Source organism: Orycteropus afer, unplaced genomic scaffold (genome assembly GCF_000298275.1).
Source record: "Orycteropus afer afer isolate SDZICR_OR568_19922 unplaced genomic scaffold, OryAfe1.0 scaffold00112, whole genome shotgun sequence".
Taxonomy (NCBI): domain Eukaryota; kingdom Metazoa; phylum Chordata; class Mammalia; order Tubulidentata; family Orycteropodidae; genus Orycteropus; species Orycteropus afer.
In genome coordinates this window covers 2,838,886-2,858,200 of record NW_006921699.1, presented here as the reverse complement: position 1 = coordinate 2,858,200, position 19,315 = coordinate 2,838,886, and the positions used below count along the sequence as shown (strand labels likewise).

Here is a 19,315-nt window from a genome sequence, read left to right as displayed (position 1 = left end):
ACTGGCAAGAGCGGCACCCACTGTAAATGCTACAGTTTGCTCTAAGGATGGGAAGTAGGTAGGGGGCAATTTCTCCCTGCCTCATCCACCGAGCTTTGAGCCCTGGACAGAGGAGGCCCACCTGTCTGAGCCCTGGGGGCCAATGAAGGAGCAGCTGAAGGGAAGCAGCATAGGCTGAGGTCTCAACTAAGGAAATTTTATCCCCCCTCCCCTGGCCCTCCTACCCAATACATTTTTGACATCAGAAAGAAACATAAATCGACCACTTAAACAGTCAGGGCCTGTCTCTGCAAATAATGTCGTGAGCTTTTCATGCTTCAGTAAGCAGTCCGTGGCGGAAGATGCTCCTTAAATGTTCACGCAGGTTCTTGATGAACTCGGTCAGTTCGATTTTGGTGTCTCGGACTTGCAAGCTGGAAACCTGCTGCAGGACAAAAAGGCCAGTGTGTTAGTGAGACACCATCAGCAAGGACGACCAGCGTCTGCCAGGGGCTTCCCAGACTGGCTCACTGCCAGGGTGATCCCGGGGCTTGGGAAGAGGCTGATGCTGGTAGGATAGGGTGCGTGGTGGGGCCTAGGGGGAGACTCACACTGGCTGGGGCCTTGTATTGTTTGCAGGCACCGTCAAGTAACCTCTTGGCATTGTGGATGGTTCTGCAGTTCGAGACGTTGCTTAGGGCTTCCATTGCTGCACAGTACTGCCGGGAAGAGACCCACAAGATGTTAGGCCCTGCTGAGCCCTGCCCCAGCCCCTGGTACAGGATGCCTGTACGGAGTAGGTTTACAGGAGGAGGGGCATTTGAGAGCTCTCATGGAAGGGGGTCTGGATGTTGAGTAGGGCCCAGATTATGAGAACAGGAAAGGTAGCACTTGAAGCTTTCTTGGAAACCCCCTGAGATGTGAGTGAGTGAGGCTCAGAGAAGATAAACCCAAGGCCTACAGCCTTGGCCCCCTCCCCAGAGTGTCCAAGCGTCCTTACCTCGTTGCCCGTTAGGTTGACACTCCACACCATGCTGCCATTACATAGGGGTGCCTAAGTGAGCAAAAAGACAGTGAGCAGAGTGCTGGCAGTGGTCCTAGACACCCCATGCCAGCCCGGGCCAGATCTCCAAAAGGATCAGGCTCTACCAGCATCCAATGATATCCCTGTGATAGCACAGGGGCAAGCCTGGCAGCCCCCATTGTTCCCCAGCATCATAGGGGAAACCCATCATGCAGGGTCTTGGCTCTGAGGGAAAAACTGAGTAGTGAAACAATTGGTAAGGAGCAAGCCTTATGCACAGATCACCAGGGCCAGGACAGGAGGACAGAAGACATCAGGCCTAGCAGTAGGGCCTGCATGGGAGACTTCTTGGGCATCTGGTGGGAGGAGGTAGCCTGGGCCACTGGTAGCCTTGATGCATCAGATGGGAGGCAGTAGAGTCTAGGGTATAAACACTGCCTTCTGAATTGAGGGACATAGCAGTTGGGGTCACCGACATTATTGTCAGTCAGGACTGGTCTCTACTACATACAGATCTTACATCCTTAAGCAAGTCAGTTCACCTCACTGAATAATGGGGTTATTATTCATAGCATCTTAGTTACATCCATTCTTATGGATATAAAATGGGCCATCGTATCTCTCTGTGAGGCTGTTGGCAGCAGCAAAATGAGATATAAGGCCCCCAGCACCAGACTGACACATAATACGTGCTCAGAAAGTGTGATGTTGTTAGTGGGGAGAGGAGTTGACTCCAGTAATGAATCCTTCCATGAGAATGAATGTAACTAAGATGCAGTGATTAATAAACCCATTATTGCACTCAGAATCCAAGAGGCAAATCACAATTGGTTCTGGGCGAGGGCTGGCCCTTCTCTGCCCCTCTCTGTTTCTGAATGCCTGAGTAGGAACTGGAGATGGCAGGCAGGACCAAACTAGGGAAGGCGGTGCTTCCTAGGGGCTCTGCCAAACTCCTTCACAGCTCCAGCCATCTGTTTGCTGCCCCCACCTGGCTTCTCCCCTTGCCTTGTGGCTAGGCTCATCCCCTGGTCCCTGGGGCTTCTTCTTGACTCTACGGTCAGGCCCACCACTCTTCCCACAAGTCATCCTGGCCCAGTGCCCGCAGAGCCGGGGCCTTTACTGGTGGTAGGCACTCACCTGGTTCTGGGTGATCTTGATCAGCTCTTCAATGATCTCCTGCAGGACGCTGACCTGATGCACGGGGACTGAGGAGGCCAGATCACCAAGGCAGGCGATAGCAATGACCACAGTCAACAAGAGTGCCATGGGGTCCAGAGGTAACACCAGAGCAGCGGGAAGCAGACACGTAGGCTGGCCTAAGTTGAGTGGCTGTGGCATTGGCCTCTGGTGGCAGCTTTTATAGGCCCACGGGGTGACGCCTGACACCCTGGTCTCTGTTTGTCAGGTACTATCTACAAACCACATCTTTACTCATCTTGATTTTACTCTGTGGAAAATCCAGTGTCACATAAAGGAAAGAGTTTGATTTCTTGTGGACTTATTAATGAGGGCCTGCGCACAGTTTCCAAGATCTGGCTGGGCTTACTCCAAGGGGTGGGTGAGAGGGCCCTGAAGGGGGTTCTGAGGTCAGCAGTGACAGCTCAAGCACCAGCAGTTTTGCCAGGTGACCACCTTGAGCCTCTGTTAGCAGACCCATTGAGGTTACAGGAAGTGCTGGGCAGCAGTGCTGTGACCAGTCTACCAGTGGTGGGGATTTTAGGATTTTATTTTTATAGTTAACTGGTCTCTTAAATATCCAAAGTAATACATGCTTTGGATAAAAAATTCAAACAGGACAAAAGAAGAGTCCAGTAAGTTCCTTTCAATGGCCGACCTGATCCCCATGGTTCTACTGTGGGAAGAAGTAAAAAAAGTTCCGATTCCAGAAGGATTCAAGGGTCCCGCTGGACCTTCTCTTTTTTGAAGTTGTTTTGATGATGACTCTAAGCATTTTGATGATGACCTGGATGGACACTGGGAACCTCCCAGGCCTCCAGCCATTGGCTATCCTGCTGGCAAACTCTTAGTGGACAAGCAGGCAGGAGAGTGTAACTGTTCCCAGTGTCCTTGGAACCCTGGGTTGCAGTTTTGCCCACCAGTCTCTGTGTGACTGATCTCTGCCTGCTGGAGGATGAGTGCTGTGGAGGACAGTTCTTGGGCCTGTCCTGGTTCAAGGTCCTCCCCCTCCCCTGCAGGGACGCTGACACATAGCCTTTGCCTGCTGTTCCCTCATTTTCCTAGAAGTCCTCCAAACACCCCAACAACGGAAGTTGCAGCTTTGCACTATTGGGTGCTGCTTTCAAGCTCTCTCTCTCATCTACTTCCTCCTCCAAACCCAGCATCTCCCCCTCTAGGCCCCCACCCCAGGCTCAAGCTTCTCTGGTCCTTTCCCCAAGTGGGCATTAGTGTCACTAGGGTTGGTGCCACCCAGTGCAGTAACTCATGGTGTTACCCCCTCCCCTCATGAACCTCCAGACGGTACAGAATACATAGTAATATTTACTATAAATTTAAATCGTAGAATCCAAACCCACTGCCTTCAAGTTGGATGCGACTCATCGTGACCCTTCCTTGGGTTTCCAAGGCAGTATCACTATAGAAGTAGATTGCCCAACCTTCCTTCTGAGGAGCCACTGGTAGGTTTAAACCACCAACCTTCTGGTTAGCAAATACCTTAGGCATTATGCCATCAAAGCTTCCAAATCGTAGAATAGTATGTGATAAATATAGCTATAAATTGCTTAAGTGTAGTATTTCTTAGATTATATGAACTTAAATTATTTTGTAAAATCTTTCTACATTGAATTACACTAGTAGTAACTGAGAAGCTGTTTTGATTTCTCTTCTTTTCCTTTAATTACTACTCCATTCTCAAAGAAGTCATTGATAGGTTCACAAATACTAATTAGAGCTCTGGTGGCGTAGTGCCTAAGACATTTGACTGCTAACCAGAAGGCTGGTGGTTCAAACCCAGCAGCCACTCTTCAAAAGGAAGGTTGGGCAATCTACATCCGTAGTGATACTTCCTTGGAAACCCAAGGAGGGGTCACTATGAGTCGGGTCCAACTACAGGGCACATAACAACAACAACAATATTGTAGCCAAAACACCAGAAAATTTGGCGAAATCTGTGACTAAAACATCAATGGAAACAACATGTGTGCTTGTGTGTAGACAAAATCACATGATTTGGTGTATCAGTTTAATTGGGTAATAATGACAGCTCTGGCCAGAGTGCATTAGAAAATGCAAAAAGTTAGCACTGAGTTTTAGTCTTACATTGATACATGTAAGCTGGACTTCTGGGAAATGGTTTTGTTGTCGGCACATAACAATACAACAACAACAACTACAAGGATATTTTTATAAAAAATAATAAATTCCTGCTGAAACATGGCACAAAAATTTTATTGACAGTCATTTTGGTGTCACCCCCTCTGACAGTATCACCTGGTGCGGTCTGCAGCCCCTCTCCCAGTGACCCCACTACCAACGGGGCTCAACCCCCTCACAAGGGTCTTTCAATGGACGAGAGGCCCTCACTCCTGCTCCAAACACCCCAGCCATGTCCATCCTTGTCCTTCCACTGGTAACATGTACGCGTCCACTCTTCTGTCAGTGCCCCAATATTCTCGGGCTAACTTCAGACCCTGACACGGGGAAGCTGGCCCCTGCCCCTCATGGACCCCCAGTGCCTGGATGACCCCTCTGAAGGCCTCAGCTTCCTCTCCCTAAAATAGGCCAGTGGTATCTCCCAAGGCGTCTCCATGGTGGGGGTAGCGCAGGCAACCACGGTGGGTTACGTGAGTGCTGGAGCCCCGCGGGAATGAGTCAGCGCTCCTCGTTCACTGTCAAAGCCCCGGCGTGGAGCGATGGGCAGGCGCGCCCGTGCGCGTGGGAGAAGGCGCGCTGGCCCCTAGGTCTGCGATGCCCCAGGAGATAGTGGCGCGCGCTGCCTTATGTAACTGTGGCTTTATGTAATGGGAGATGGGCAGATAAGCGGGATCGCTAGGCCTGGTCTCCACCGCGACTTCGGTCTGTGGACGGCGCCAGAGGAAGGTGAGGGGCGCAGGCCAGTCTCCCCGGGAATTTTCAAAGCGCCGGTGCCCGTCACTGCCTCCGCCCCGGCCGACTCAGGTCCCAGGTTCGCGAAGGCGTTGAATTGTGGGCTTGAGAGCTGTGGGCGCGCCGGGCAAGCTTGGCACGGGCGAGGGGAAGCCAGCGAGGTGTGCAATCCCGGCTGCCAGCCAAGGCCAGGCAGGAGAGGGAGCCCACCCGGCAGCCTTGTCCCCAGGGCGGAGGAGCCTGCCGAGAGGCAGGCCAGCCACCTGACTTGCGACCGCCCTGCCAAGAAGGGCGGCTGGTCGCGCCGTGGGGCCTCGGGTAGCGTGGCTCCGCAGAACGCACGGGAGACGCACCCGAGTGGCAACATCAGCAACAAAATATCAAGAAAGCTTGATTTTCAGAGGGGCTTTATTCACAACCCAGATAATTGTAACTATAGGGTTGCTATGAGTCGGAATTGACTCGATGGCAGTGGTTTTTCTTTTGGTTTTTTGAACAAAAGGTCTTTTCCGGGTACTTAAGAACAGGTGGCCTGCCATTAATTCCCTTACAGTTGCAACGTGGGTCGCCCATTGTCTTACAGGTGAGGAACCAGGGCACGCCTGGCTGTGTTTTACTGACTGTAAATCAAAGTAGTTTCAATGAAAATTACAGTACACTTTGAGATGAATTAAAACAAAACATACTAACGCTTATGGGATGCTCTGAAGCCAGTGTTTGCCCTTTGCCCCTTATTTGTTATATCATCAATATGGGCTAATGAATATTTATTTTATTGTATGGGTTATAACCCAATGCTGCCTTCATTTAGTTGTCTAGATCGTTCCACCTTGGGTCATTTGGAGGTACTTCCGTTTAGGTTTTGTGTTCTTCCCACAAACCCATCTCTTTTTGAGGATTTTATTTTTGGCACCATAGGCTGTTCCGGGTTCATTTTACATCTTCTCTGCCTCAGCCCTGGAATCAAACACTTCTCCAAAAGCTTTGGTTCCTTTAATTGAAGAAAGTGGCGTTTTTTCAGAGAGAGTGTTTTGAAATAGAGATCTGGACACTAGGTGTTCTAATTTTTACTGGGGTATCATTGCATCTAGGCCCTCTCTGCAGAGAGACAGGGAATCTATGTATGCATCCTAACTCATGCATATCCATATCCATATGAATCTATCTGTATATATACACATATATATGTATGCGTGCGTGCACACACACATGGATATCATGCTTGGTAGAGGGTCAGTGAAAAAGGGGAGAACTCTCAATGAGACGCGTTGACACAGTGGCTGTAACGATGAGCTGAAGCATAGCAGGGGTGGTGGTGATGGCGCAGGACCCGGCAACATTTCACTCTGTTGTCCATAGCGTCGCTGTCAGAGCCAATTCAAAGACACTTAACAACAATACACACACATTTACTTTAAATAACTGTTTTATTGAGATATAGTGGACATATCATAAAGTTCATCCTTTAAAAGTGTACAATTTAGTGATTGTTTTTGGTATATTCACAAAGTTGTGCACTGACCACCACTAATTCCAGAACATTTTCATCATCCACAAAAGAAATTCTGTGCCAATTAGGAGTCATTCCACATTCCTCCATCCTCCCAGACCCTTGTGATCAATATTCTACTTTTTGTCTCTATGGATAGTCCTATTCTGGACAGTTCACATAAATGGAAACATGTAATATGTGGTCTTTTGCATCTGGCTTCTTTCACTTATTATGTTTCCAAGGTTTATCTATACTGTAATATGTATCATTCCTTTTTATTGTTGAATAATATTTCAGTGTATAGTTATGCTACATTCACCTAGTCATCAGTTGATGGACATTTGGGTTGTTTTTACGTTTTGGCTATTATGAATTAATACTGTTATGAATTAATGTATAATTTTTTTGTGTGGATGCATTTTTAGCTCCTATTTCTGATGGTTGTTGTTGCAACTATGTTTGGTAGTGACTTTTCTGGACTAATTCTTTATTCATCATGTGGAGTCTGAAATCTCTACTTGGTTAGCTTAGTAGTAAGCTATGATTGAACAGAGATTAAAACAATTTTTTTTTTTTTAAATTGTAATTTGGGTACAGAACATATTCATTTTCCATACAATAGTTCATGCTGATTTTGTTTCATGACATTGAAACAAATATAAAAGCTCTCTTCGCACTTTTTCCCTGTGGTTACCTTTTCCCTGTGTCCTCCTTTCCTATGCATCCCTGTCCTCTGAGCTACCTCTCTGTACAAATATTGTCCTGATCTCTCATGACTGATTGTTCTAAGGAATGCACCTACCTGGTGTAAATGTTCACTTCATACACACCTGTCTATTGTTTGGCTAGAAACCATGGGAGTGAGATCAATTCCAGGCCTGAAAGGTGATTAGGGACCATAGTTTCACCAATCTCTATTAGACCTACAGTAAATCTGCTGTTTTCTATGATTTTGAGTTTTGTTCCACATTTTTCTCCCACTCTATCCAAGATCTCCCACACTCCTCCCTTTTAGAGTGGCTGACAGTGTGAGCAGGGCACCTTCTAGTTCTAATGGAAGGTCATGTAGGCTGAGATTCACATGGTCCACTAGTTCCTTGGACTAAATGTTTCCACACACCTTTTGTTTTCTACATTCTTCTTTGCTCCAGATGAGGAGAGACAAATTGTTGCATCTTTGATGGCTGCTTGCAAGCTTTTAAGACCTCAGTTGCTACTCACCAAAGTAGGATGTAGAACATTATTTTTATAGAGTATGTTATGCCAGTTGAGCTTGATGTCCTGCAACCATGGTCCAGAGCCCGGGGGCCCAACTTACTTCCTCAGGGTGGCTGGCTGTGGCTAAGAAGTTATGATAACTCTGCCCCTTAGCTCTGTTGTATACATGGACATTCTTACAGCACATACCAATACAAATGGAGAAATATCATGTCAAACATATATATGGTCATGGGTCTATTCCCTTTTGCTTAGAAATACCTGATCATTCAGCCTGGACAGGGATTCTTTTTAATGCCTTGAGCCAGTAAGTCTCCCAGCCTTTGCTGAGGACCTGTGTCTATTGGGGAATGTCTTCAGTTGTGCAATAGTCTTCACTTCTTGCATGAGTACAGCCTCATGGTCAGCTAGAGATGAGAGTTCAGGGCCTTCTCAGGTCCCGCCCAGGCATGCATACAGCCCTACACATACACACAGCCTTCTAGAGCCCTAGGATTATGTCAGAGCTTTTCAGATTTCCCTTATGGATCTCTCCCTCCCCAATTTTTAAAGTATTGATCAAATTAGCCTCTAGTTAGCCCCAACTGGTAATGCTTCTTCAGGCCGCTGTGATAGTGAGCAGTTGCCACTGATTGCCCTGTAGGTAGTGCTGTTTGTAGGGTAAACTCTGACTCTGGTCAAATAAAGATGGGCCCTGAAGATGGAGCTTTCCAGTGAGCTGCCAGACAGATCACATAGTGGTGATTCTCTATGGTAGAAATTTTGGGGACCCCCAAATCCATTCTGTCCTCTTCAGTGACTACTAGGCTGCTGCTTTTCATAGGTACCATAGTTATGGGGCTGTGGGTCCTCAAGACTACCAGGGAAAGGGGGGTTGCAGGGTGGATCAGGGCGAATTAAATCACACAGGTCTGGCTATTCTTATGGAGGATGAGGTGTTTTCCTTGAATAAACACTCCTTGGATTGTTGTAAGCCTTTAACTTCCAAAGTTCTGAAAATGCTGGTTTTTGACTCTCCCCTGCCCCCTTCCAGCACTTACAATGCTTTTACAGAGATTTTTGGAGACCTTTACTGTTATTCTCTAAGTATAAATCCTTCACATATACAAAAACTGTAAGTTTATACTGATACTTAGGATTCAATCCAATGCCATAGAGTTTGCTTTTCGGCCTACCCTTTCTTGATTTGCGACTTATTTTTCCAACGTGAGGAACTCAGTTCTTATTTCAGAATTACTAAGCCATACCTTTGTGAGGAACACATTAACTGGATTTACCTTTTTAAAAGATCACTAGCTCTGTGCTGAGAACAAACTGTTAGGGGCAGGACTAAAGCAGGGAGAGCAGTGAGTTGCTCAGATTTTTAGGCTAGACATGATGGCGGCTTTGACCAGAGCAGTGGTGGTTTAGGAGTGGTAAGGCCTGGTCAAATTCTCGATATATCCTCAAAGTTCAATGTATTTTAAACCGATGGATGTATAGTGTAACAGAGGAATCAAGGATGATGCCAAGAATGGAGTTACCATTAATGGGGAACTTATGGGAGGTTTCTGGAGGAGATTGTTTTTGATCATGTTAAATCTGAGATGTCCGTAGACATTCAAGTGCAGATAGATGTCCAACAGGCAGCTGAATAGGTGAGTCAGGAATTTAGAAATCTGGACATTGTTAAGTGTGGTACAGTGGATTACTGAGTATGATCCATCTAGCCATGATTTTTCTAACTCCCACCAGATGACTGGGTGGGACTCTGCAAACCAGGTGTTTGTGACCCATCAAGGAGATTGCCATAGCTTGCTAATAATGTAAATAAGGTTACATGGCACTCTTGTAGGGGTGGGACTGTGCTAATAAGGTATATAGAACCCTAACATGGGGATTAGTCAGTTTTCCATCCTGCTAGATTTAAAGTGAACCATCCCAGAGGTGGAAATTGGCGGCGGTGGGGAGGAGGGCAGGATTTCACTACCATCAAGAAAGAAACCCAGTAGAGGCAGGCTGAGGGCCAAAGAGAGGTCAGCCTGGGGACATGGCTGAGGGGAGGCTGGCCTGACTAAAGAATTGTAATCTGTTACTTCCTTAATAAACCCCATTAACTGTGATTGACTGTGACTTCTGTGTGGCCACTGCAATGAATTATCGAACCCAGTAGAGAAGTACAGTGCCATGGGAGGGGTGGTTGGGGTCAGAATTGATAAAAAGTTTGGCTGGGTGTGGCATGTCTGACCTCTGCCTCATAGGAATCAGCCTTGGGCTGTTGATGTGGATCTTGATGCTTCTCCCTGCTAGTGAGGTTGGAGGTCAGACGCTGCCCCATGCCCTTTTTGCACAAGTTATCAACACACAGATGGCCGGTACAGGTTCTCTCAGTGCCCTGCCCATACCCCAGTTACTTCTAGTTTGCTCTGGCCAACTTCCAGCTGCTGTTATCTGTGTCTCTGTGTGTGAAGGTTTTGAAGAAAATTTAACTGTAGAAGGCAGCTCTGCTGGTGCACCTGGCAAGTCGGTAACCCTCTCTCTGGAGCAGCCCTCAGTCAGTGACTCTTGGGAGTTGGTAAGTCAATACCCCAGCTCTCTTGTCCCTCAAGTGGGATAGTTCTGAGGCATATAATTTACCAGGTTTCCCAGAGTCTCTCTCTGGGATTAAGCTTCAATTACAACGATAACACCACACCCCTCAATGGTTGTCTTTCCTTCTCTATAATTCCCCCAATCTCTTACTGGTTAGATCACTGTTCCAGGGTCTGCTTCTAGGAGAACTCTAAGATAACAGTTTTAAACCTATGAGACTGGATAAGTATGAAGAAAAGAAGTTCCAAGGACTGAGTCTAAGCACTAAAGCAATGCAACATCAAGTGGTCAGGAGAAACTGGCAAAGGAAACCACATGTGCAAGACGACAGATGGATTTAACCAAAGCTGGGGGTTGCCATGAGAATTTGAGGATGGAAGAAGGGCAAAAGAGTTGAAGGCGAGACTAAAATCCAACCCAACCCACTGTCATCAAGTCAATTCTGACTCACAGTGATCCTATAGGACAGAGTAGAACTGCCCCACAGGGTTTCCAAAGTTGTAAATCTTTAAGGAAGCAGATTGCCTCATCTTTCCCCCATGGAGTAATTGATGGGTTCAAATTGCCGACCTTTTGGTCAGCAGCCCAATGCTTACTGCACCACCAAATCTCCTCAGAACCAATGTGGCCCTGAAAAAACTCCAAAAAGTGTAGTTCAAAAGTATAGGACTTGGTAGTATCCAGTGTGAAAGGCTTTAAGATATCAACTGGTAATTTTAGGAAAAATGTGATTAGGTTTCATTAGAAATAGCATCTGGAGTGGAAATGAGAGACCTGCTCTTCCAGGTCACGACTCTGCGAGTCAGCCTTGCTTGCTTTCTAGCCTGGAACATACTTAGAGAGTTCCAGGACTGAGGGTGATGCCAAGGTGATCCCTAGGACAGAGGGGACAGTTAGCCTTCTTCATGATGGCCAGGCCAGTGCTCAAGTGAAGGCAGGCATTGCTGTTGGTCAGAGCTTTCCAAAGGTGGATGTGCACACTGGGGAATTTCCTCTCTCTAGAGACAACCTCGAGTCTGGATGAGTATCCAGGGGTTCTATGTGGGGAGGGGAGATGGTGGGTAGTAAATTAGATTATTTAAGGTTCCTGTCAAACCCTGAGACCTTATTCAATTACTTCAAATTTTAGTTGAGGAAGCCAAGGCACAGAGAGGGAACTCAATTGTACAGATTTACACAGTTAAGAGTAGAGCCAAACAGCAATACCTCAAAATCTGATCAGATATGAGTATGCACTCATAACTCTGTTTTTAGAAGCACACTGAAGGAAATAAATCCACAGAGGTAACATTTAACACTGATTTTTACACCCAAACTGTACTTATCAAGGCAGAGAGAATCTCCTCCTCAACAGTGCTTTGAGAAAGGGAGGGTAAGTAATCAGTCTTGGTGCTGAGGAAACAGTCATTTGTGTTGGGGAGGGAACCAGAGAAGATGGGTTCAATTGTGCTGCTGTTGAGGCTGCTGGGAGAGGGATGAAGTTGAGAGAGTCAGAAATAGGGAATCAGTCCAAATGTCATGTGAAACAACTTTCATGATTTTAGAAACTTCTCAAAAATTCAAAATCTTAAGATACAATGCTCCCTTTTAAAAATATTATTTTGACTCAGTTGGTATCAGAAATAAGCAGTTTTCTGAGGACCTGTGTTTCAATGACATTTAAGTTTTGAGTATTTTTAATGAACGTAAGATCCCAAGGAGCTAACACTGCATTTCACAATCTCTGAGCACTGATCCATGTTCTTCTTAATCCTGTAGAATTTCTCCACATATTCAGAACGCCCTAAAAGCTCCACAAAATCTTCATCATGGGTGATTATGAGAAGCTGGAAATTACGTTGCTGTGAGCGGCTTTTTATTATCCTGAAACAACATATTTAGAACATTTTATTACTAAAGAGTATAGCCCTTTCTTTCATTTGAAAAGGCCCCCAAGAACCTTGTCAGACACATGAGCACATGCTGTGTCTGACAGTCAAGCTCTTCCTGTGCAGCCTGAGGGTCAGGGCCTCTGGCTGCCCTGCAGGAAGTGGGGTGGGTGTGTGGACCCAGGTCTTCAGCCCAGGCAGGTAGGGTTCCCATTTTGTTTCCAGACTTTAGGGTTGCATGGCCTGGCTCATCACCTAGGTCTGGGGCTTAGGGACTAAGATACTGGCAAGAATACCTGATCTCTTTCAGATCACAAAGTTTTTCTTACTAAAGTAAGTGGAAATGTTTTGTTGAGCTTTCCTTAATACCTCATTACTCAACAGGTATTCAGTCTCTTGACTACAGTCAAGGGGAATAACATATGCAGGCCCCACTGCCTTTTTAGCTGTGCCTACTTAGAATTCTGCTACCACCAGTCACTAGATGCATCACTACTATGAAATACAGGGACATGAGTGGGTGGACTAGGAAAATTTTTGCTCACTATCTATAGGCTGAGGTAGCCAGCTATGGGACTGAGATCCAAAAGACTTACATCTTTAATCAGTCACTTATTTCTCCTTTGCCTGGAGCTGGATGCATATGAGGTTTCAAAAATACTAACCCTTACTTGCTGGTCATGCAAAACTCCTGAGAGATGGCTGGAGGCAGGTGGTTCTGTGGTTGCTCAGCTCTCCTACTGGCCCAAACCCTCAAGTCAGACAGGAAACATTATCACTGCCAGAGTCTGTCTGGAGCCAGGAGTTCCTAAAACACCTTCTTTACCTCTGGGAAAAGTGCCTTTTCTCTGCTAGCACAATCCTTGAGCCAGGGCTACCCATTCCTGGGCTCTATACCCACCATGGGTGAACATGATAGAAGGCATGTACAATTCTACCCTCACTGGATTCTACTCAGCCATTCCTGATAGCTGCTATCTGACACATGTGAAAAGCTGGAGAGATCAGCTAAACCCACTGCTAGTTACAGCTGTCTCAGCAGACACAGTAATTCCTGTACGTGGTATGTGGATCCCTACCTATGTGGGTTTACAGGAAAACCAAACTAAGTCAACAACTTTCACCATGGCCTTCCCTATGTACACACTAGGGGAGATGTGGGATGTGTCTAGGGCTGCTGTTCACTGTCTAGTTTCTTTTCAAGGAAACTCTGAAGAATTACTATCAAAGGTAAATCCTACGGCCTGGCACCACCCAGCTTCCTCAAGTAGGACTTATCTAGAGAGGATTCCCACCACAGAACTCTTTTGATCTTATTTTAAAAAAAACTGTCATGAGTTGCCTCCAACTTTGAGATACTTACTCAACCAGAGCATGTGCGAGAGATTCAATGTTCTCTCGGTCAAGATTTGTTGTTGGCTCATCCAAGGCAAGGATGCCACAGTTCAAGCAGAATGTTTCAGCCAGGGCCAGGCGAATGATGAGTGAGGCCAAGACCTGGAAACAAGCACCAGAGCTAAGCTGTGCCTCAGGTTTTCTTCACATCCCTCTTTGAGGAACGTGTGTAGACCAGACATAGCTCTTTAGAAGGGAAAGGTGGGGAAGTATCACAGTGTCACTGATCTTAGGAAAATCTCTTCTGTCTGGGGGGGCCTGGCACTGTGACCAGACTCTTAGGACCCTTCAGAAGGTGAACCATCAATAATTATCTCAGCCTGTCTTTGAGATGGGAAAAAAAAAGCCAACAGCAATGCTGATCCCATAAGAAAAATACCTTATCTGCCATAGTAAAACTTGAAATCACAGTCTTAAAAATAGACATCCATTGCTATTTATCTGTAACTAAAAGTTTTAAAAGGAGCTCTGGTGGCTTAGGTATATGATTAACAACTTTAAAAACTCCTGACCTGGTCATTTTAGTTTCCTGATAATAAAATCTGTCATTAAAAAACCTTGAAAACATTACATTTTTCCAGAGCTTTGCAGAGACTTTATTTCTCCAAGTCTTTTTAAAATTTCCATATTCTGTGGTCCAAGAGAGGTTCAAGGTATCATGTCCTAACCCACACTTACACGTTTGTGTGTACAATTTTGAGAGAAAAAAAGAGTGACATAATGATGGGTCAAAGTATTAGTGGAACAGAAGTGTGAACTCTGGTAGCATAGTGGGTAAGACATCTGGCTGCCAACCAGAGGTCAGCAGTTTACATCCACCAGCCACTCCGGGGAAGGGAGATGGGGCAATTTACTTCCCTAAAGATTTACAGCCTTGGAAACCCAATGGGGGTCACTGTGAGTTGGAATCAATTTGACAGCAGTTTTTTTTTTTTTTTTTTAAGTAGGATATCCAAACAACTAAAAGAAACAGACAGTTTCACGATTAATAAAAATCTAATACTTAAACCCTCAAACCCAGCTTTAGTTGGGTTAATTACCTACTGCCACAGTCTGTCTGGAGCCACTGCGGCTCACACAGAGTGTAGGACTCTTCTGGGGGAGTATAAACAACTTTTGTATGAGCTGTAAGCCTCCCTCTCTCCCTGAATCTGTAAGTTCAAGTATCAGTGATTTGGGTTTTAGAATAGTTTACAGTTTTTCTTTGACATCCAGGGCAGGCCAGCAGACTGCAGAAGTAGGGCCACAACTTGGCTCTTTGGGGACAGGCATGTTCTTCCTTTCTTTGAATCCTACTGCTGCCACCCTCCTGCCCCACTTCCTCCCCTTAAATGCAGAATCATTGGATGGCTTCTAAGGCCTTAGCAAAAGCCAGCGTTAGGCAGAGTGAAGTCTGATCTGAGCTCTTGTCCAACCTCCATCAGACCATTTGTCTGTTCTCTCCCCCTACACCAAGGAAGCAATTACTTTTAGTTAATTTTTATAACATAGAGTAGCTAAAGGAAATCTGCTTTACTTTAGAAAGTAATTTAATCCGAAGAGACCATGTTTTAAACTCTATTTTCTCACTCAAAATTACTACTAAAAATCAGTAAAGCCAAGTAGGGGAAACTGATGATAGATCATAAAGTTATCATTTTTGCAGCTTAGAGTTGAGATAATAATCTGCAAATGGCTTAAACTGTATCAGCTCTCCGGGCTGACAACAGAACATATGCACACATGGAGTATTCTTTAAGCAAAAACTGAAAACTATTTATGCAAATAACCACGTAATGTGGACATCCATTTCTAGAACTTTAAAATTTTATTAAGAAAATGAGGAGTCCGGGGTGTTAGCATATCAAGTGCAATATTTTGCTTCTCATATGAAAAGAAAAAGCTCAAGGATCTGCAGCATCTTGGGTGAAAGGACCCAGCCTTATTCCCAGAGATGCAGGTCTGATTTTCTTAACTTCATTCCTTTTTCTGATTTTGGTCCTTGTTCCATATCCAACTAGCTTTCCTCTGAGAGCCTCAGCTGACCTGACCCATCACCTGAGTCCATGTGTGTGGTAGTGGGGAGAAGGAAGGCAGCTGTGGGTGTCAAGGCCTTTGGCTGTGCAAACTCTTCTTTCAGACTATCTGCAGACCCAGAAGCTAAGCTGGGGGGTGAGGCACAGTCCTAAAACAGGGCAGCTTTCTCAACAGACCCTCATATATTATAATGTCTCAGTCTGGATCCTGGTTTGGTAATAGTGTTACTGATTCTAAACAACCCCCCCTCCTCCACATTTTGACCTCTCTGAAATCAGGATGCCTTTTATAATTACAATTGCCAGCATTTTCCTCCCCGCTCAGTAGCACATGAAATAGTGCTGTGTCTTATAATTGATGATCTAGTACTACTTATTCTGATAAGGAGTGCTGTCAAACAATGAAGATCTTTCAGATCTTTCTTCTACATTCAGCTTATCCTGTGAGATTGTTTCAGGCCACTGTCCTAAAAGCCTACTTTATATCATGTAGCATGAAATAATGATTAGCACTGGGAGAATGTAATGATAGTGGCTGAGCCTCATTCACTTTCACATGGCAGCAAGGTGTGCTGCAAGGAGCATCCCACTGTGAACAGGCAGCCCTGGGGGCTTCCACTGCACTGACATTTGCTTCTCTCTTGAAATTCTTGGTGTCAAGTTTGGCTGCCTGTGCCCTTGAGATACTTGCCTTTTGTCCAGCACTACATCGTCCTCGCATATCCAAGGCCGTGTCTCCCTTTAGCATCACCACTCGGTAGTTGTAATTGCGCCTTTTATCAGAAGCTGATACATTTTCATCAGCATCAGACCGAATTTCTATGTATTCAATATCTGACACGGAAAGAAGATGATTTCAGAGGAACCCGTACTTTATAGCCATTTGTTTATTTAAAAACATTATCAAGCAAGCACAGGAGTAACTTGTGAGCCTGACATAAGAAAGGAAATACTGGCTGGTATGGAACCTACTCCTTTGGCTGAGAGGATGCAGAAGCAGCCTGGCCGGATGCAACTCAGATGCCCAGCCTTTGGCTTCACCTCTGCCTTTCTTGGTTCCCCTATTAGCAGTTTCCTCCAGATGGTTTTCTTATCACATTTCAGCTTATCCCTATCTACACGTCAGTAGAAATTATTATGTCATCAGCAAAACATAATGTGCACCATAGCCAAATACGCAAGTCCTGTCAGGCTTTGGAATAGAAATTCTGCATTTTCTTCTTACTATAAGATGTTGCCAAGACAAGAATTCTTAGAAAACCTCAAAGAGATGCTCAGAAAGGGAGCCAGGGAGATAATAGTGTCATGATGAGAAGTCATATAGGGTGAGGCTGGGGACAGGGCTTTGGGAAGAAAATCTGTGATACATGTTAATTACCTTGTCCACGATAAGTATTTCGCCAAAGCTCACGAATAATTTTATTGATTTCTTCCATTTTCATACTGTGAAATTTCATTATTGCTCTAGAAAAAGAAGGCATTGGTGTTTTAAAGGGAAAATATCATGATAATAATATAATACTATCATGAGTATATATAATAAAACTCACTGCCATCGAGTCAATTATGACTCACAGTGACCCTCATTGGGTTTCTAAGGCTGTAAATCTTTACAGGAGACTGCTCCATCTCTCTTCCATGGAGTGGCTGGTGGGTTTGAACCATCAACCTTTTGGTTAGCAGCCAAATGCCTTTAACCACTACATCACCAGAGCTCCTTACATAGGAATATGTGTATATATAGCATCTGTCCTAGAAGAAGTGCAGTCAGAACACTCCTTGGAAGTGAGAACGGCCAGACTTTGTTTCACCTACTTTGGTTATGTTGTCAGAAGGGTCAGCAAGAAAGGGGGAAGGCCCTCAACAAGATGGACTGACACAGTGGCTGTAACAATGCGCTCAAGCCCACTGTGAGGATGGCTCAGGACTGGGCAGTGTTTCACTCTGTTGTACATAGGGTTGCTGAGTCCCTAGCAACAACATATACATATACACGACATAATAATAATTTAAATAGTATTGCACTAGAACTAATGGGGCAAAGTTAGGATAACTTCTTAGCCAGAGCCAACCACCCCGAGGGAGTGAGTTGCTGGACGTGTTGGCTCAGGACCATGGTCGCGGGAAATATCAGGCTCAACTGACACAACACACTATGCAAAATAATTATTCTACATCCTACTTTGGTGAATAGTAACTGAGGTCTTAAAAGCTTGCAAATGGCCATCTAGTATAATAACTGGTCTCTCCTCATCCAGAGCAAAGAAAAATAAAGAAAACATAAGACACCTGGCAACAATTAGTCCAAGGGACCAGCGGACCTTGCGAACCTCAGCCTATATGACCATGAGACCAGAAGAACTAGATGGTACCTGTTACGACTGTCAACTGCTGGGAAAGAGGTAAGTACAGGAGATCCTGGATAGAGTGGGAGAAAAAAGTGGAATGAAACTCAAAATAATAAAAAAAGATCAGGCTTACTGGTCTCATAGAGCCTGGTGAAACCCCTGAGACTATGGCTCTTAGTCACCCGTCAGGCCTGGAATTGAACTCACTCCTGTGGCTTCCAACCAACTATATAGATGTGTATGGTGAACATTTGAACAAGGTAGGGGCACTCCTAGGGAGCTCTGGTGGTGTAGTGCCTAAGGCATTTGACTGCTAAGCAGAAGGCTGGCAGTTCAAACCCACCAGCCACTCCTTGGAAGGAAGACTGGGCAATCTATTTCCACAGTGATACTGCCTCGGAAACCCAAGGAGGGGTTGCTATGAGTCAGACTTGACTTGACAGCTGTGAGTTTGGTTTTTTAGCGGCACTCCTTAGATCAATCAATCATGGGAGATCTGAAAGGCAGTATTTGCAAAGAGAGATCGCTCAGGGGGCAGGAATGCATAGGAAAGAAGGGCATAGGGAAGAGGTAACTACATGGAGGAAATGGGAAGAGAGCTGTTACGTTATGGGCATTGCAGTCAATGTCTTGAAACAAAATGTGTATGAATTGCTGTATGGAAAATGAATTTGCTCTGTAAACTTTCACCCAAATCACAATAAAGTTTGAGAAGCAAATAAATAGTATCATAATATCATAAAGTAACTTCCCCAATATTTTCAAGGATAGAAGAATGTAACGAGAGGTGGGAAAAATAAAAGAGGACCAAAACCTTGCTGCTTGACTAGAAACTGCCAGGCATATTTCCAGTGCCTCAGGGTCTTTAATACTTCTCCACTTCACGCTCTATGAGATGTCAAACACTCCCTTCAGTAAATAAATACTAAAAATTTTAGAAAATCTAACTTTTTATTGGATTTTTTTTCAGGCCACGATAACTTACTGGAAGATTATTTCCACTGGCGCCCACTAGTTATAGGCAGATCTGCTGACTGGATGACAGTGAGTAAGGCTGTGGGGTACAGTTAGCAAAGAGGCCCTTAGTGGAGAAATATGGGACTCTCTGGAACTGCTGCCTTTCCCTTTCTCATACTAGAAAGTTTTCCTCAGGCTGTTTTCGCTCCTCAGGTCTCTGAGCTTTTTACTAACCAGAAATTGTGATTCAGAGAGGGAGATTTCGAGGTTTAAGCCTAACTGAACCTCCAACTTTTCTTTTGCTTTCCTAATTGCAGATTTAGAATTCCAAATATGTGCATTAATTTCCATTTGGTCATGACTTCACTTCCAATACCCTTTTT

The 19,315-nt window shown here is 45.1% G+C and overlaps 2 protein-coding genes across 2 annotated transcripts in view; both read right to left on the bottom strand.

The window, feature by feature from the left end:
- Positions 1-310: 310 nt before the first annotated feature.
- IL13 (interleukin 13) lies at positions 311-2,284 on the bottom strand. Its single transcript, XM_007943798.2, has 4 exons — positions 2,141-2,284; positions 980-1,033; positions 591-698; positions 311-424 (listed from the first exon to the last, which is right to left on the bottom strand). Exons 1-4 carry the CDS (start codon positions 2,267-2,269, stop codon positions 311-313), a joined length of 405 nt encoding a protein of 134 aa, XP_007941989.1. The 5' UTR covers positions 2,270-2,284.
- A 9,741-nt stretch (positions 2,285-12,025) lies between these two features.
- Positions 12,026-19,315, bottom strand: part of RAD50 (RAD50 double strand break repair protein) — a 122,202-nt gene continuing 114,912 nt past the window's right edge. Inside the window, exons 23-26 of the mRNA XM_042781371.1 lie at positions 17,006-17,091; positions 16,319-16,461; positions 13,581-13,714; positions 12,026-12,212 (exon numbers count right to left, since the gene is read on the bottom strand). Of these exons, the coding sequence (XP_042637305.1) occupies positions 12,026-12,212; positions 13,581-13,714; positions 16,319-16,461; positions 17,006-17,091 (550 nt within the window). The remainder of the gene's footprint in view (positions 12,213-13,580; positions 13,715-16,318; positions 16,462-17,005; positions 17,092-19,315) is intronic.